This window comes from Malaclemys terrapin, chromosome 1 (assembly GCF_027887155.1).
Source record: "Malaclemys terrapin pileata isolate rMalTer1 chromosome 1, rMalTer1.hap1, whole genome shotgun sequence".
NCBI classification, from domain to species: domain Eukaryota; kingdom Metazoa; phylum Chordata; order Testudines; family Emydidae; genus Malaclemys; species Malaclemys terrapin.
The window spans coordinates 4099248-4117722 of NC_071505.1; the positions used below are offsets into that span (position 1 = coordinate 4099248).

The 18475-nt window shown below is 50.3% G+C and overlaps 1 protein-coding gene across 1 annotated transcript; it reads right to left on the minus strand.

The window, feature by feature from the left end:
- Nucleotides 1-1446: 1446 nt before the first annotated feature.
- Nucleotides 1447-10033, minus strand: LOC128830340 (C-type lectin-like). Its single transcript, XM_054016158.1, is given in 6 exon segments — nucleotides 1447-1694; nucleotides 3415-3529; nucleotides 4977-5117; nucleotides 5419-5513; nucleotides 8565-8644; nucleotides 9951-10033. Coding segments are annotated over 6 exon segments (582 nt in total). The 3' UTR covers nucleotides 1447-1626.
- Nucleotides 10034-18475: the final 8442 nt, after the last annotated feature.

An 18475-nucleotide genomic window follows, 5' to 3' on the forward strand; every position in this document is an offset into this window, starting at 1 on the left:
AGCGCCGTGGCAAATACATTATAAAGTTCCGAGCAGAGCTTAGAAATGGATGGACTGAAACAGAAAAATGAGAAAAACCAAAACGGGGCCAGGAGCATTGAAATGTGAAGTGTTCAGCGAGGCTTTTATCTTCACAACATCCCTTCTTCCCTTTCCTCTTAGCTGGAGAGAGGGTTTAAAAGGTCCCCTCCCCCCTTGTGTGACAGTCTCTGCGGTGGGATGAAAGATGGTAATAACTGTCCTCAGGAGAAGAAGACGTTAGTTACAATGGGTTGGAGCCGGCGTTGGTGCTGTTGCTAAAGTCTGATCCTGTTTGAAATCCCTCTCCCTGCTCAGGGGGTCAGTCCCCCAGGGAGAGCCACCCCCCCCCCCCCGAGGGCACAGCTGGCTACAGCCCCCTCCAACCAGTGAGCTCCAGCGGCTGGATGTTGTGAACCAGCCCTCCCCTCGAGGTGCAGAGCTGGGGATGCGTCAGCCTCACTAACAAGGTTCCCTGGAGAACCATCCATACAAGGATCCCCAAGCGTGTTACATATTTATACCTGCCTCTGGAAATTTCCACTACATGCATCTGACGAAGTGGGCATTCACCCACGAAAGCTCATGCTCCAATACGTCTGTTAGGCCATAAGGTGCCACAGGACTCTTTGCTGCTTTTACAGATCCAGACTAACACGGCTACCCCTTTGATACCTGAAGTGTGTTACAGACACTCCTGGCGTTACCCTCTCCCCCTCCCTGAGCGGCAGGTTGGTGTCATTAGCCCACCGCACAGACTGTGATGGGGAGAGGCTTTCCCCAGGGATGGTCACACAGGAAGCCGATGGCGGCCAGGCCAGCAATGGAACCCAGGAGTCCTGGCTCAGTCTTCTGCTCTAGTAATGAAGTTTGATTTCTGTAGCACCCTACAGTAGATGTGCATGGAGCCTGTGTACCCACTGGGACGTGTGTGCTAGGTGTACTTCTCAGTGCCTGATCTCAGGAGTCTGCTACGGCTCTCAGCTACGGGCGCTGAGTCCTTTAGCTCCGGCTGTGCAGGGTCCTGCTTCCAGCTCTGAAGGACAATGATGGGTACAGAACAGCTGGACACGTCCCTGCTTTGAGGAGCTCAGGGTCTGAGTGGAGAGAAGACCAGGAGGAGATGGGTGGGCCAGAAGAGAGAGGAAACTCTGGTTATTGCAGATATCTGGAGGGAAACCAAGTCATGTCTGTTATCCATAAGGCCAGGCCCATCCTGCCTCCCTCTGGGTGTCCCCTTCCTCTCCTCCACTGGGATCTGGGCGGTTCAGGACACAGGCAGAGGGGGCTGGATGGATGCCTCTACGCGGGGCCAGGAATGGGACAGAGGAGACACACACAGAACCTCATGCTCAGGAGAGTTTATTCTTGTTGTGGGATGCAGCCACTGAGGGGAGGAAGGGGGAAGGGGCAAGCGTGTAACTAGAACAGAGACACTTTGGGGAAGAGAGTTTACAGCTGGGGAAGTGAGATCTGGTTTCTCAGGGAGGGAGGGGACAGGCCCTCGATGCAGCAAAGGCATCAGAAAGTCTGGGACGTTGCCTGATCATGCCCAAGGAGCCCAGGCGCTGAGTTCCCCCTTCAGGCGCAGGCGTGCGACTCCCCTCGCTAGGGTTGATACTTGCAAACGTAGGCGTTTTGCGTATGACAGTCTTTATCGTTCCACTTCTTAAAACCTAGAAGGCAAAACAGAAATCACTGGGGCAAGGGAAGGGCGAGTGGGGTCATTCCTACCCTGACAGTGACACCCTCCAATGCACCCTGCTGAGAGAAGGCCCCAGCTCCTGTGTATGAGGCTGTGAGGAAGAGGAGGCTGGAGACGAAGCCCCATGTACCTCAGACAGGGACAGGCTCCATCGCTCCCTGAGGGACGTTGTGTCAGTGTGACAGTGGGAGACCCTCTTCTATTGTGCTGGAATATGTCTAATGAGAGCACGACGGGGCCTCTTGGTGCTAGGTGCTGTGTTCATACACACACCCACAGACAGTCCCTGCCACAGGAAGCACACAGTCTAAATAGACAAGAGGTGGGAGGGGAAACTGAGGCCCAGAGTGGGGAAGTGAGTTGCCCAAGGTCACCCAGCAGCTCAGTGACAAGGCTGGGAATAGAAGTTAGGTCTCCTGAGTCACAGTCCCTAAAATTGCACTAGACCACGCTGCTTCTCCACCTGCGACTGCTGTTACCTCCCTTCCCTCAACACCCCCCTCAAAAGGCCAGAAAGGAGAGCACAGAGCCCTGGCCAGCTGCCTGTAGGGAGACAAGCTCAGGAAGAGGGACGCCGGCTCGCTCTGTGCTGAACAAGTCGGCCCTATCTCCATCTCCTACAGCTCTGGGTTTGGGCGTGGCCCAGAGGCAGCGTCTCGCCCCAGGGGACAGCACTACGGATTGGGGTTGATGAATTGCTGTGAATTTCACCCTCTTTCCCGTTCGCAGAGCCCCACAGCCCCGGGAGCGTTCTTCAGAAACGGTGCCCACAATCGTTTTGCAAAAGGTTTCACTTCAACTATTAGCTGTGTGTGATTGGTCGTGCAGGTCACATGGCATTGTTCCTGCTCCAGGATTGGATGAGTGACACTTCTAAGTAGGGCGAAATCCTGCCCAGTGTGCGTTTGGAGGAAGGAGCATTTGTGCCAACGCTGCTGAACACTCCGACTCAGGAGCATCGGAGGGTGGGCGGGGCCGAGTGACTAGCATGGCCCAGGAAGAATGAGTTACTCATGAATTAGCAAGTGAGATTTCCCTGTTCAGCCAGCTCCATGTCCTACTTCCAGCAAGGGGACAAGGCCTTCAGCCCCGCTCTGCCCCCTACAGCAACACGGACACCCGGACGCTGGCTTAATGGCCGTCTGGGGATTCTTCTTGCAGAGGGGAACCCAGCAGAGAGACAGCTGCCCTGCCCAGTCCTGGCCTCCCCAGCATAGGGGACAGGCAGGGGAGAGGCTGAAGCCCCTGTGCTCTGGCTGCCCAGTTTGTTACTGCCACGGTCAGATCAGTCCTGAGGCTGCTCTAAATTTTCCTGAGGCCCAAATAGTCCCCTCACTGCCTCCAGAATCAGGGTGCCGAAAGCCACCAATGCACCAACCGAAGAGTCCATACCCTGCCTACATGGCACCTAGTGGGCAATAGCTCTGGTCTGGTCTTTCCCTTTAACTGATCGTCTGGGGCCAAATGTACTGGATGGCCTGCCTCTGACTGGAGCTGAGCCTCAAACTGGGACTACCCGTGGGGGAGGAGTTACCAGGTGAGATCAGGGGAGAGAGAGCGGCAGTGTGAGCTGTGGGAGAGGGGCAGGGTGACAGGACAGGAGGCCATCTCCGCAGAGAGAGCTGGAGTGTGTGGCCAGGGTCCTGTCTTGGTTCCTTTGTTGGTGCATGTGTGTTTGAGCATCTGCTTACCCTTGTAGCTCTGCAGCTCCACACAGTACTCGACACCATAGTCATTGTTTGGTTCCCCAGTGTTCCAAGCACTGTAGCTATACAGGGAGCCATCAGTCCACCTCCAGTGTCTGTTCTGCAGAGACAGGGGAGAAAGGTCATGGGGTCCCGGGGAGAAGAGACCTTGGTGATAAGGCACCATAGAAACACAGAACCCAACACAGAAGTGCCCCACTCAGGCAGTGGGAGAGTCGGGGAAGGGCCGTGGGACAGTCGGTGGGGAGAGGCCAGCTCAGGGGGACGGGACCTGGAGACGCTGATCTAATAGTAACACTTAGCACATGACCTTCACCTTCTCCCTTCCAAGCCCTTTGCCTGTATTAACAAATCTCCGCACCATGACGCAGTCACTCTGGAGTGTGTTCTAGTCCCTAGTGGACACAGCCCCCCGGGGGCACTGGTGGTTTTAAGGTGGTTGATCTCGTCCTGTGTAAGCAAAAGAAAAGTGCATCTGTGATGGAGATGCTGGATGGATCAGTGAATGGGACACGGGGCCTTTCCCCCTCTAGTGGGCTCAGCGTCAGTCTGGCCCCAAGTTAGCAGGACTGACTAGCGCAGTAGAATCAGAGAAGGGGACATGGGGCCTTTCACCTCTAGGGGTGCTGGCTCTGGCCTGGCCTCAGCTCATGTGGGGACTCACTGGCTTCGTGGGTCAGAGAACTGGATCCAATCCATTGTCAGGCCAGCGGGAGCTGGAGGGCTGAGGACACTAGAGAAAGGGATACAGAGCCTCTCACTCCTCCCGTTCTGAGTCCAGCCCAGCCTCCAGTCTGGGGCGGGGGATCCAGGGGCTGAGTCTGTGGGTGCTATTCGGGGAGCCTCTTCACCCCAGAGCCTCCCTGGCAGGGGGGAGGGAAAGGAAACTGATGGAGACAAAGCTTCAGATGGAGGTTGATAAGTTTACGCAGGGGGTCATGTGACAGGGTTGCCAGCCATAGCACAGGCTGGACTCGGTGACCCCGGAGGTTCTTTCCAGTTCGATGTTCATAATGGCTCCTTCCCCCTCTGGGGCCCCTTCCCAGCCTGTGACTGCTCCCCCTTCATGTCCCTGCCCTAAGGAGCTGGGGGCTCTCCTACGGAGAACCAGGTGAGGACGGGATCCCCAAGCTGAGGGAGCGACCAGTAGTGACAGGGGCAGCACAGAGGTCAAGGGGGAGCAGAGGCTCAAGTCTTGGGCAGGAAAAAGTGGCTAGAAAATGTGGTGAGAGTCGAGTGGAGACGGGATGTGGGGTGCAGGGGGAGGACACGGCACATTGCATGAGCTGGCAGGGGGGAAGGGAGACAGGGCAGTAGCTGGAGAGGCAGATGCAGGTCAAAGGTCGGTTTGATGATGGGGGAGAGCAGGGCCTGGCTGTATTGAGAAGGGAAAAGCTAAAAGGGAGTCGGAGCTTATGGTAGGATGGAATCGGAAGGGGTGCGGGAGGGCAGGGGTTAAGGTGGAGTGCAGATGGGAGACCCTGGGACATGGTCTCGCACAGCCCCTGGGAAACATCCAATAGGAGGAGCAGCTGCCAGACACTCACCTGTCGAGGGTCGTGCAGTCCGATCCAGATGTTATCCGTGGAGGAGTGTGACATGCTGATGTATTTGGCCACCGTGTTCCCTTCTGCCTCAGTGAGAATGGAGGCGAGATGGGCCCCTTTGTGCTGATACTGACACTCTACCTGCGGCAGGGAAATCAGCAAGGCCTGTTACCCCCCTGCAGGAGGACGCTGTTTGGCACTGGTGTGGGATCCTGCCCCACCAGGCTGCAGCAGGAGCAGGGATGGCTGTGAGGGGAGAGAGCCTCCTCTCCGTGCCTCTTCCCGAGCCCCAGGGCCTGGCACCAGCCACGTCACTTCTGCAGCCTCCCCACCCCACCTCTGCAGGGGTACACTGCAGGGCCAATGGTGATGTCACCAAACCCCTTCAGCCCCTGCCCACTAACCCACCCCACCCTGTGGATCCCTGAGAAAAGCCTCGTACCTCAGCCTCCGACCAGGTCATCTTTTCGGAGAAGAATCCATAACAGTAGTCTTTGTATTGAATCCACTCATCGGGACAGGACGTGGCCCCAGTTCCTGATCCGAGAGAGGGGATGGGACGGGGAGAGAGAACAGTATGATGAGAGGCTGTTTCGGAGAAGAGAATGGGAACAGCTTTGCCGGCTGTCATCCTTCCAGCTTCTCCAGATCTCCCCAAATCCTGTGAACGTTTGCCCTCTCTCAAAATGGCCACTATCTCCTATTACTTTCAATTGGGCTGAAGCCAGTCAGTTAAAACAGCTGCCACTTCCTTGCCGCCTTTGTCAGTAGCAGTGAGGCTGGCCTGAAAATTACCACCGTCTCCTTTCCAAGGGGACAGGAACTGGGCTGTCTTCAAGGAAGATGGTCGCCTCCTATCTTCTGTGCAGGAGCACTGGGGGACCTGACGGGAAGGGGTATCAAGGGGGTTGAGTCAGAGGGGACTATGGGGTGAGGATGGGGAGCACTGGATGTCAGTGGGACTGGGAGCAGAGGGGAGTTTGGTGGCATTGGCGTATAGTAGAGGCTGAATGGACACCACACACCGATTTGCCAACCAAGTGAGGAGGGCTTTGAACTAGATTCAAAAGGGGCGGGTGACAAAATCCCACAGGTGACTGTAACAGAAGGTTAGATGTGGTTGGGGGGAGGAGATGGAAAATTATAAAAGGGTCATAGAAGCAACAAGAGGGATAACTGCGGGAATCTGCTGTATGTCTCAGATGTCTATACACAAATGCAAGGACTATGGGGAATAAATGGAGGAACCAGAAGTATTAGTATATAAGCTAAACTATGACTTAATCAGCATCCCAGAGATTTAGTGTTATAAACCTCACGACTGGAATATTGGTATAGAGAGGTATAGATTGTTCGGGAGGGACAGGCAAACATATTAACTGTCTTTTAAAACAAAGAATATCTGGGAAATTATAGACCACTAGCCTAAGTTTGATACCTGGAAAGATAGTGGATCAAATTATGAAACAATCCATTTGTAAGCATCTAGAGGATAATTGGGTTATAAGTAATGGCAAACATGGAATTGTCAAGATCAAATCATGCCAAGCCAACCTAATTTCCTTCTTTAACAGGGTTACTGGCCCCGAGAATGGGGGGAGATATCTCCATCTCTGGAGATATTTAAGAGTAGGTTAGATAAATGTCTGTCAGGGATGGTCTAGACAGTATTTGGTCCTGCCATGCGGGCAGGGGACTGGACTCGATGACCTCTTGAGGTCCCTTCCAGTCCTAGAATCTATGAATCTATGAATCTATGAAGCTGTGGACTTGATAGATCTTGATTTTAGTAATGCTTTTGACACAGTCCCACATGATCTTCTCATAAGCAAACTATGGAGATATGATCTAGATGAAATTACTATTAGGTGGGTGCACAACTGGTAGGAAGACCCTCCTCAAAGAGTAGTTGGGGAGGTTTGCTTGTTTCCTGTCAAATGGGAGGAACATATATAGTGGGTCCTTCGGGGGTCTGTCCTGGGTCTGGTACTATTCAACATTTCCATGAATGACTTGGATAATGGAGTGGAGAGTACGCTTATAAATTTTGTGGATGTCACCCAGCTGGGAGGGATTGCTAGCACTTTGGAGGACAGGATTAAAATCCCAGTGGCCTTAACAAATTGCAGATTTGGTCTGAAATCAACCAACTGAAATTCAGTAAAGACAGGTGCAAAGTACTTCACTTAGGAAGGAAAAATCAAATGCACAACTACAAACTGGGGACTAACTAGCTAGGCGGCAGTCCTGCTGAAAAGGATCTAGGGGTTATAGTGGACCACAAATGGAATGAGAGTCAACAATGTGATGCAGTTCAGACAAAGCCTACAATAATTCTGGCTCACGTTAACAGGAGTGTTGCATGTAAGACACAGGCTCTAATGTCCTGCTCTGCTCAAGACTGGTGAGGTCTCAGCTGCAGTATTGTAACCAGGTCTGGGTGTCGCACTTTCAGAAAGACGTGGACAAGATGGAGAGATTCCAGAGGATAACAATAAAAATGCTAAAAGGCTTGGAAACCTGATCTGTGAGGAATGTTTAAAAACCTGAGCATGTTTAGTCTATAGAAAAGAAGACTGAGGGGTGACCAGAGAATGGTCTTCACCTGTTATGGGCTGTTCTAAAGAGGATTGTGATCAATTGTTCTCTATGTCCACCGATGGTAGGATGAGCAGTAATGGGCTTAATCTGCAGCCAGAGAGATTTAGGTTCGATATTAGGAAAAACTTGCTCACTCTCAGGGTAGTTCAGCTCTGGAACAGGCTTCCAAGGGAGGTTGTGAGTTCCCTTTCACTGGAGGTTTTTAAGAACAGGTTGGAAAAACACCTGTCAGGGATGATGTAGATTTACTTGGTCCTGCCTCAGTGTGGGGGGCTGGACAAGGTGAGCTCTGGAGGTCCCTTCCTGCCCTACATTTCTACGATTCTCTGATAGCTGAGGGCCCAGAGAGGGGAGGGAAGGCAGAGAGCTAGTGACAGATGGGAGGGGGGAGGGATTAGCAGTATGTGGAGTAAGTGCAGAGATTTGTGGGGCTAAGTAGGGAAGGGGAGGGGAGGGAAGGGGAGAAATAGTCTATGGGTCCCAGCATTTTTCTTTTGAGTGGAGGGGGAGGAGGGAAGAGTTTGGATTATCCCAAAGCAGAAGGATCAAGTTTACGGAGAGGCGCCATTTTGAGCCCAATGAAAAAAACGGATGTCACTCATTTGGGATGTTATCGCCACACTCGGTTCCCTGGTAGGGATGGGCCCCCCCTTTCTGATGCGGAAAGACACCCTCTAAGCCGCAGCAGATGGGGGCGGGATTAGCTCCCAGCCTGTCTCTCACACTCAACCCCAGGAGGTCTCAGGGATTCCCTCTGCGCTCAGAGCCAGGGGCAGCAGGAAGCCGCCTCTCTCCTCAGACAGGTGCTGAACCGCTGGTTGGGGTCTGGATTAGTGGGGTTAGTGGGGAAGGGGCTCTGGGGACCCAGCTGTGTTGGCTGTTGCCACATGGTGGGGCTGGGGACCCCTGAATGAAATGAATTCACTTCCCATCAAGGGCAAACAGAGCCTGGGGTCTCCAGCTCCGAGGGGCCGGGCAGGTACTCACCTTCCAGTGAGGGGTTAAAGATCAGGCAGCCGAGGAGGCTGAGGCTGAAGTAGGCGACTGGCCCCATCTTCTCTCTTCTCCTGTGGAGAAAACGCACAAGGGAGATGGGGCCATGAGAGCCTGAGACGCACCCTGGAGCGACACCTCTCCCCTGTGTGGCATTTCACACGGGGAGGTGCTTCAGAGTTGGGACTGTTTGCTAAAGGGCCTGGCTGGGCTGGAAGGGCCCCGAGAGGGATCCCGTCCACCAGCTAGGGTTGCCAGTTTTGGTTGGTCATATTCCTGGAGATTTAATCACATCACATAATCTTTAATTCCTGCAGACTCCAGGCCAATCCTGGAGAGTTGGAAACCCTAACCCCAGCCCTGGGGGACCCAGCTCAGAGCCCATCTTCCTGCTTCCTAAGGGCCCTTCCGCCCCTCGCCCTCACTGAGCCGTTCCCCAGGGACAGAACTGGACACCCAGCTGAGAGCCAGGTCCCAGCTCCTCAGTGGCTGGGCTCTGCAAGCCGCACTGCCAGGGACTCCCCGAACCAGGGCTGCAGGTGGGGAGGAGATGGGGGGCAGCAGGGAGACCAGGCCAACTCGGAGGCAACAGGGTCCCAGATAACAGGGTCCTGTTTGCAGAGAAAAGTGGTTCTCAGAAGGGCCATTTGCCATCTCCCACTGTCCCTCTCTCCCCAGTGCTGGGGCTGGCAGGTCCCCACAGTAGCCACCTACATGGAATGTGGAGGGAGGGCACAGGTGGGAGGAGGGAAGAGTTTGGAAGAGGCCCCAGTGCCACCAGGATGGAGGCCAGTCTGTGTGCACAGGGCTGGAATGCCGGCTGCAGGTGCAGCACCTCTGCAATAGTTCTCTGACTAGAGACCAGTTCAGTGTTAGAAACATGGAGCCTCTCGTGTTATCACCCACTGACCCCACCCCTGGGGCCTTTTCCCCACTAACAGGAGTTTGAATCACACTCATATTTCCAGCTCCAGGGAGATTGAGTGTCTGGGAAGCCAACACCACATAGTTGGGGCGGGCGGGCGGGGGGGAGCGGTGATAGTCATTGCAGCTCATGGTGGGGGCTGGGATCCCTGTGGTACCATGACTGGGAGAAGGGGTCCAATGGGAGAGCCGCCCGGCAGAGTGATGCTTCACTGGGGACTAGACACAAGACTGGATGCTGGGCCCAGCTCTGGGAGGGGCAGAGCACTCGGCATGGCTCTGCAGGCGTTAGGGTGCCACATGCAGGGCTGTGCTGGGTGGGAGGAAGGGGTGAGACAGAGACGGCCCCGGATCAGGGGACACACCCAGGGCACCCGCCCCTGTAACGGATCAGCTGCCGCCAGCCACCCCAAGCAGGAAGAGGAAGAAGCTGGAGGAAGCTCTGAAGGGTCTCACCTGATTGTCTCTCTGCGTAGCCGCTCTGGTGCAAGGTCGGATCAAGTGCAGCCTGCATGGGACACTGGCCGCGCCTGGGGCATTTATAGACCAGTCCAGGGAAGGGGAAGGGGGAACCAGGTGTCAATACTGAACATGCAAATCTGTGCCGCTGACGGATACAGTCATTTAATGCCAAGGCAAACAGAGATAAGAGGAGCCACGACCCAGCCACCAGCCGGGCGGTGACCAGGGCTCAGATAGCAAATAAAATAAAAACGGTTCCCTCCCTGCCCTCGTCTGACAGCGCTGAGGTCAGTGTGGCTGTAGGGAGCCCTCGTGCCCTGGCCCTGACTGGCCCAACTGCTCACGTCCATCTTGTCCAATGGAAAGTTCCAGGCAAATGCCCAGGGAGTGTAAATCAGTTGGAGTCCCCCAAAAATCATTGGGGTCAGACCCTCAGTGGGTACAGTCTGGTGTGGGGCTACTGGAGTCATTGGGGTCAGACCCCCAGCGGGTACAGTCTGGTGTGGGGCTACTGGAGTCATTGGGGTCAGACCCCCAGCGGGTACAGTCTGGGGTGGGGCTACTGGAGTCATTGGGGTCAGACCCCCAGCGGGTACAGTCTGGTGTGGGGCTATTGGAGTCATTGGGGTCAGACCCCCAGCGGGTACAGTCTGGTGTGGGGCTACTGGAGTCATTGGGGTCAGACCCCCAGCGGGTACAGTCTGGTGTGGGGCGACTGGAGTCATTGGGGTCAGACCCCCAGCGGGTACAGTCTGGTGTGGGGCTATTGGAGTCATTGGGGTCAGACCCCCAGCGGGTACAGTCTGGTGTGGGGCTACTGGAGTCATTGGGGTCAGACCCCCAGCAGGTACAGTCTGGGGTGGCGCTACTGGAGTCATTGGGGTCAGACCCCCAGCGGGTACAGTCTGGTGTGGGGCTACTGGAGTCATTGGGGTCAGACCCCCAGCGGGTACAGTCTGGTGTGGGGCGACTGGAGTCATTGGGGTCAGACCCCCAGCAGGTGGGCGTTGCTCAGAGCTCCCAGTATCAACGAAGACGGCATTTTCGAAATCACCTTTGGAGATAAGACATGGAATTTCACCCTACATTGAGGTTATTACTCGTCCATACCTAAATTGCTAGATCATATGACCAGTACCAGGGCTTATCATCCCAGAGCATCTGAGGTGGTCATGAACTATGACCCTGTGTGTAGAAAAGTTGCACTTAAATCCACCGATGTTACTTACATGTTTTCCAGTGCCACGTCGTGAGTGTAACAAAGTCATGCGGGCGATTGTACCTGTTGCTGTTTATGATGTCCTTAATCACTGCCTTAGGGAGAAGCTTTTCAAAGACTGTGAGGGCTGCAAGCTCCGGGACCTGTGCATTGACCTGTGTTTGGAAAGCTTATTAGACGTTGCTATTGCCATAGGTTGTGCTTTGCAAAGCACTTGAGATCCTGACAGTGTTTTAAAGAAAATGACCAAACTGGAGGATACCTGCTTAGCGAGTTATATTGACTGTCTGGTCCGCACAAAAAGTTACAGAACCCGGCTTAAGAAAAAGTCTATTTGTAAGAAATCTAAAAGGATTAAGTTAGAGAATGGGGAGGAAACAATCATGTGATATAAATCTTGGTAGCTGTAAATAAAAATATCTATTGAAAAAGGCTTTGTGACTATCTGTGTTTCTGTTAGAAGGTCTGCATGGCCCTAAAATAAGATAAAAGTTTTGATGGAGCATCTTGGTTTGTTTTCAAGGGGCTGAATGTCTTTTAAAGTTTGTGAGATCCCAGCTCTTGTGTCTTTGTGTAAAGAGATCTGTTTACAGCAAAAAGCTGAAATGTATGTAGTAGAATCCTGGGAAAACAAAAACAATATAATGTGTTTAAAATAAAGCAAAAAAGCCACTAGATTGGGTATAAAACAGGGATGTTTGAGACGTTTTTGAGTTCAATCGAACTGACTCACCCTGTTGAACTGATGGTTTAACCCATTCCCCCCCCCTCCCCCCCCGACTCTATTGCCTTCAACGAGTCTGGTGGTCTAGGTCTAGATGTGATTATCCACCCTTGTTTCCATCAGGGTTAAAATGTATTAGTGATCAGTAATTAAGTTTGATGGGTGGGTGGGAATGATGAGCTCTGATTAGTATTAAATGAAATAAAACCTCAGGAGTTCATAGATGCTATTGGACAGTTTATATATAACCTCAGGAGTTCGTCGAATGCTATGGGTCAGTCTTTCTAGCAACTCAAAGTCAGTTTAAAATAATGTATTTACAAACCTAAAGAAGGGTCTAACCCAAAACTGAAATGTTTCAAGGGTTCGCAAACCTCCACCATACTTCTATAAAAATAAGCATTTGATATAAGAACAATCAAACATTTAAAAGCTCTGGGTATTTGCAGGGGGGTTATTATGGTTGTGATAAATCCATTTTAGTTCAAAACAAACCAAAACTTTAAGCATGAAAGAAACATGTTTAAAAAAACAACCCAAGACATTCATTGATATCTACAAGGGGCCCCCACTCAGGAGAGGGGACAGTAACATTAAGGATTATCGTGTATGGTGATTTACTGTTTAATACTGTAAGAAGACCCTGCAGTGCTCTGTTTTTTCATTGAAAGAGGAAACTATATTTTAACTAAAAGAAAAAAAAATAGTCAAAAGCATCCCACACACACACACACCCCCCACCAGATCACAAAAGGGAACGTTTGGGGAGGAGTGCCTAAATTCCATAAGTATCTATTTATTAAGAGTTGTAGTGATCAAATCAACCTGCTAACTACAGATTTTGAAGTTTGTTTGAAACAAAGAGTTAGGATGGTATAAAAAAACCTCAGGTTTTTGGAGACTGTTCTCTTTCAACAGAAACTATCTTGAACAGAATAGCTGCTGGACTGCAAGACGAGGTATATTGCTTGTTTTTTTTTAACTCTGGGTTTGTCTACACTACCTGGCAGATTATCAGGCAGTGATCAATCCAGCAGGGGTCGATTTATCGCTTCTAGTATAGACGTGATAAATTGACCGCCGAGTGCTCTCCCGTCGACTCCGCTACTCCACCAGAACGAGAAGCGCAAGCAGAGTTGACGGGAGAGTGTCAGCTGTTGACTTACCGCAGTGAAGACACGGCGGTAAGAAGTTCTAAGTACGTCAACTTCAGCTATGCTATTCACGTAGCTGAAGTTGCGTATCTTAGATTGACCCCGCGTGGTAGTGTAGACAAGCCCTCTGAAAATATATATTATATAATGTCACTCTTTGTCCTTGTTGTCCTTACTAATAATGATACATGTCTTTATTGCAGTGTGATCTGTTTAGCATGGAAACAGCAATTTCATGCTGTATTTCACCAGGGCAAGCTAAAACCTTATTTTTAATGATATTTGTGCTTAATTCTGTTTAATTAAAGAACACCAGGTATTACACTGGCTGTATAGCGGTTTGATGCATTTGGGGAATAATACTAATGACATTTTTGCTTGTGGTGGAAGGTAAATTTCTATAATTGTCTTTTAAATGCGTGTGTGTTTTAAATGTTTTTTTAAAGAGTTGGTTTTAATGTTTAAATAGTGAATAAGGGGAGCTGTGCAAGACATGGGTGTGAGTTTATTGAAAAGAATTTTATTGCAAACTGTTGGTTTGGTGCGTTTAAAACTACTGGGGTATTTACTCTGCAAAATGTGATGTTTTTAAACTGCCTTCGTCTTTTAAAATTAGTTTTAATGTTTAAATTGTTGCTGGTGATTCAGGGGGCCTGTGCAAGATGTAGTTATGGGAGGGATTTAAAAAGTCTTCTATTCCACACCGTGTTTTTGGGTGCATGGTGGAAACGTGCTTGTCTTAAAAATGTCTAGGTTTTGGAGAACCACTAGTGGTAGAAATAAACTCAAAACCTGTGTTTGTTGTACAGCCTGAAATGGATTATTTTGTTTAAAGCTATGACTTTTTAAATAGGAAAACACCCTAAGAAGTAATTTATTTTTAAGCTTACAAAACTGTTTCATGTTGTCTGCTTCACAGTACGGTCAAAACATGAGAGACCCTTAGACCAGAGGGTAAAGAAGCTCAAAAGAAAAAGGAAAGAGACAGCTGACAAGGAAAATCACCAGCATCAATGGCTGATGGATGGATGAAGCCCAGTAAATATATTTTGCTTATTGGTTTGGTTGTTTTATGAGGTTTTGTATTTTAAGCAAATCCATAGGTGTGGGTGAGAAAGATGGTAAAGTTAAGCTTTGTGTTTTGGTGAATTTTGTAAAATGTTTATTTGACGGTAACTTGGGACACCTCTGTTTTTTCCTAATCAGGCATGGGCAGCTCTCCTGAGGAAGTCATAGTTGGAGCTACAGGGACACCTCTATCAGAACTGCCAAAGAACGAAGCTGCTCTGGGACCTTTAACACCGCCAATGCAAAACAGCAGAAGAGCCCAGACGAAGCATCAGGATAATCCAAAGCTCTGATACGCCAAACCTGTTAGGCAAGAGTTAAAAATTCAGTTAGCAGCTGAGACAGAAACCCACGTAACTAACAAGCAGAAATACCAGAGGCCCAAGAACAGTGGCAGCTGTAAACACTTGATAGACTTACATGGTCAGATGTCCGCCCAGTAACTCGGCCTCTGGGTAGGAAAGAACAGTACAAATCCTCCCCCCCCACAGCTGTCTGGATATCTGTGAACACTGACCCCCCTCCCACCCCTTCGCCTTAAGGTAGTCATAAATAATTGATGTAATTAAAATAGTTTTATGCGTATTGTCTGCTCCTGTCATTATCATGTGAAATGTTCTCTCTCTCTCTAAAACAATGTTTGTCTCTGTAAGTACAAAAGAAATGCAAATAAAGTAATAAAAAAAGGTATATAATTGCTCACTGTAGCACCATACTTCTGAAGCTGTTTATCAGTTTTCCTGGTACCATAAACAAACCTCTTCAGTATTGTCTGTGCTAACAGCATCTTGGGCTGTATTAGTAGCCTTCTTGGCAACAAGAGCACACTGTTGACTCATATCCAGCTTCTCGTCCACTGTGACCCCTAGGTCCTTTTCTGCAGAACTGCTACCTAGCCATTCGGTCCCTAGTCTGTAGCAGTGCATGGGATTCTTCCTTCCTAAGTGCCGGACTCTGCACTTGTCCTTGTTGAACCTCATCAGATTTCTTTTGGCCCAATCCTCTAATTTGTCTAGGTCCCTCTGTATCCTGTCCCTACCCTCCAGCGTATCTACCACGCCTCCTAGTTTAGTGTCATCTGCAAACTTGCTGAGGGTGCAGTCCACGCCATCCTCCAGATCATTAATAAAGATATTAAACAAAACCGGCCCCAGGACCGACCCTTGGGGCACTCCGCTTGATACCGGCTGCGAACTAGACATGGAGCCATTGATCACTACCTGTTGAGCCCGACGATCTAGCCAGCTTTCTATCCACCTTACAGTCCATTCATCCAGCCCATACTTCTTTAACTTGTTGGAAGAATACTGTGGGAGACCGTATCAAAAGCTTTGCTAAAGTCAAGGAATAACATGTCCACTGCTTTCCCCTCATCCACAGAGCCAGTTATCTCCTCATAGAAGGCAATTAGGTTAGTCAGGCACGACTTGCCCTTGGTGAATCCATGCTGACTGTTCCTGATCACTTTAATCTCCTCCAAGTGCTTCAGAATTGATTCCTTGAGGACTGCTCCATGATTTTTCCAGGGACTGAGGTGAGGCTGATTGGCCTGTAGTTCCCCGGATCCTCCTCCTTCCCTTTTTTAAAGATGGGCACTACATTAGCCTTTTTCCAGTCATCTGGGACCTCCCCCAGTCGCCATGAGTTTTCAAACATAATGGCCAGTGGCTCTGCAGTCACATCTGCCAATTCCTTTAGCACGCTCGGATGCAGCGCATCCAGCCCCATGGATTTGTGCTCGTCCAGCTTTTCTAAAGAGTCCCGAACCACTTCTTTCTCCACAGAGGGCTGGTCACCTCCTCCCCAGGCTGTGCTGCCCAGTTCAGCACTCTGGGAGCTGACCTTGTTCCTGAAGACAGAGGCCAAAAAAGCATTAAGTACATTAGCTTTTTCCACAGCCTCTGTCACTAGGTTGCCTCCTTCAGTGGCCCACACTTTCCTTGACCTTCTTCTTGTTGCTAACATACCTGACATAGTTCAGGGAATGCAAGGGGTTATAGGATACTTAGCATGAGTGAGCAGGGTTATATAAAAAGCATAGGCCAATTTAGGCTATATAAGTGCTATTGTATTACTATGATGTGTTTAATACATATGGATATATGTTTGGTGTGGATAATATGTAGTGGTAATGTGAGATATATAGATTTCCCCCTTTTTTTTTTCCCTCTTCCCCCTTTTTGTATTTGTAATCAAAGCTTAAATAATATTAATGGTGTTTGCCCTAGTACCAGGCGAGTTAGTTCTTTAAAACTGCTCAGTGAGGAACTGCTCCATGAGGAACATGTTAACCCAACTATTCTATTGACATTCATATAATATTTCTGGAGTTCTACTCGGTTCCTGGGAAACAGGCAATTGTTTCTAAAATATAAAAAAATAGACTGTAGAAGTCTGTTATTCTCTTGGCTCAACACAAGAGGCAAACAGTGTATTCAGGGGAAACAGTAACTTGACAGAAGGTGTGACTATGTTGTTTTGTGAAGGCAATTTTAAAGAATGCACAGAAGGAAGTTGTTAAAAGCAAATTTGACAAGAATAACTTCTCTGGAGCGCACGTCTCTACCAGGGCTGGTCCCAGGCTGGCTTAACACAAAAGGCAAACAGTGTATTCAGGGGAAAAAGTAACTTGACAGAAGGTGTGACTATGTTGTTTTGTGAAGGTAGTTTTAAAGAATGCACAGAAGGAAGTTGTTAAAAGCAAATTTGATGAGAATAACTTCCCTGGAGCGCACGTCTCTACCAGGGCTGGTCCCAGGCTGGCTTAACACAAAAGGCAAACAGTGTATTCAGGGGAAAAAGTAACTTGACAGAAGGTGTGACTATGTTGTTTTGTGAAGGTAGTTTTAAAGAATGCACAGAAGGAAGTTGTTAAAAGCAAATTTGATGAGAATAACTTCCCTGGAGCACACGTCTCTACCAGGGCTGGTCCCAGGCTGCCAAACATGCTGATAAGATCCCGGGGCAGCTTTTCTCCCACTTGAAACTGACACTCTTCTTTCTTCCTTTTTTCCTCCAGTCAGTCTCTATCTCTAGAAAATTTACAAGGAATCTTGGCCCCTCTGCTCTCTCTAAACACTTCTGGCATGGATAGGGATAATCAGGGCTGTCCCTTAGTGCTGCAGGGGCCGAGCCCTGGGCTCAGTTGCTCCATGGGGCTGAGGCGACTGACCCTTGGTGCCAGGCTGCACAGGTGGTGACCTGGGACCCAGTGCTGCCAGGGGGTCTCTGGGGCAGACCCTCACCCAGGCCTGGCGGTTCCCAAGAACAGGCTGGCTCGAATCCTCCCCTCTGCTCTCCCTCCAGTCTAGTCCCGCTGAGGTCTCGGGTCGCTGGGGGGTGTCACCTGCCCGCTAGACAGAAGCTGCAGGTGGCCACGCTTGGCTCAGCTCGAACGGTTGGGGTTTATTTTTTTAAAAGGCTTTTACAAAACCAAATGGAACTTAGGGAAAATGGCGCCCTGGGCGAACTTGTATTTTGGCACCCTTTGATGTTGTGGGATGCAGGGGATGGGGGGTTGGGTCTGGAGACTACGAGCAGGCTGCCCCCTCGTGGGGTGGAAGGGCTGGTATGCTATGGGTTGCTCAACTTAGTCCAGATATGCTTAATGTAAGGGGGGGAATGGTCCCGCTATTGTGGGGAACTTTCCTGGCTTCTGCACTACCCCGGTGAAGTGGGCTAGCAAAAGAATCCTGGCTAGTTGGTCAGTTTGACCGTGTGCTTGATTGCTTGCTTGTTTGTTTGAAAAGTATGAATTGGGAGTGCTTTGTTCCAGGTGGGCCTTGAGTGGGCCTGACTGGTATATAAGGGCAGTCAGCAGCGAACCAGCTGAGCGGCGAACAGCAGAGACTAACAGCGGGAGTTTGCCTGGGAGCTGTCCGAGAGGAGGTATGCTAAGTGCTGCATTAGGGGGGCTGTGTTGGTGAGTATCTGAGTGTCTGCTGCTGGGACAGTTGGTCAGCTTGACCGTGTGCTTGATTGCTTGCTTGTTTGTTTGAAAAGTGTGAATTGGGAGTGCTTTGATCCAGGTGGGCCTTGAGTGGGCCTGACTGGTATATAAGGGCAGTCAGCAGCGAACCAGCTGAGCGGCGAACAGCAGAGGCTAACAGCGGGAGTTTGCCTGGGGAGAGCTCACTGAGGCTTTCATCTGCAGGTTTCTCTGAGTAGTTCCTGCAACAGTTGAGGAAGCTCTTAAGAGGATGGTGATATGGAAGGCCTTTTCCTTGCACAGGGAGGATGGACGAGAACACCACTTGCGCCTCAAACTCCTTTATCCTTCTTCCCAGAGCCACGTAGTCTGCAGTGATCCGCTCAAGGTCATTCTTGGCAGTATCATTGGTGCCCACGTGGAGAA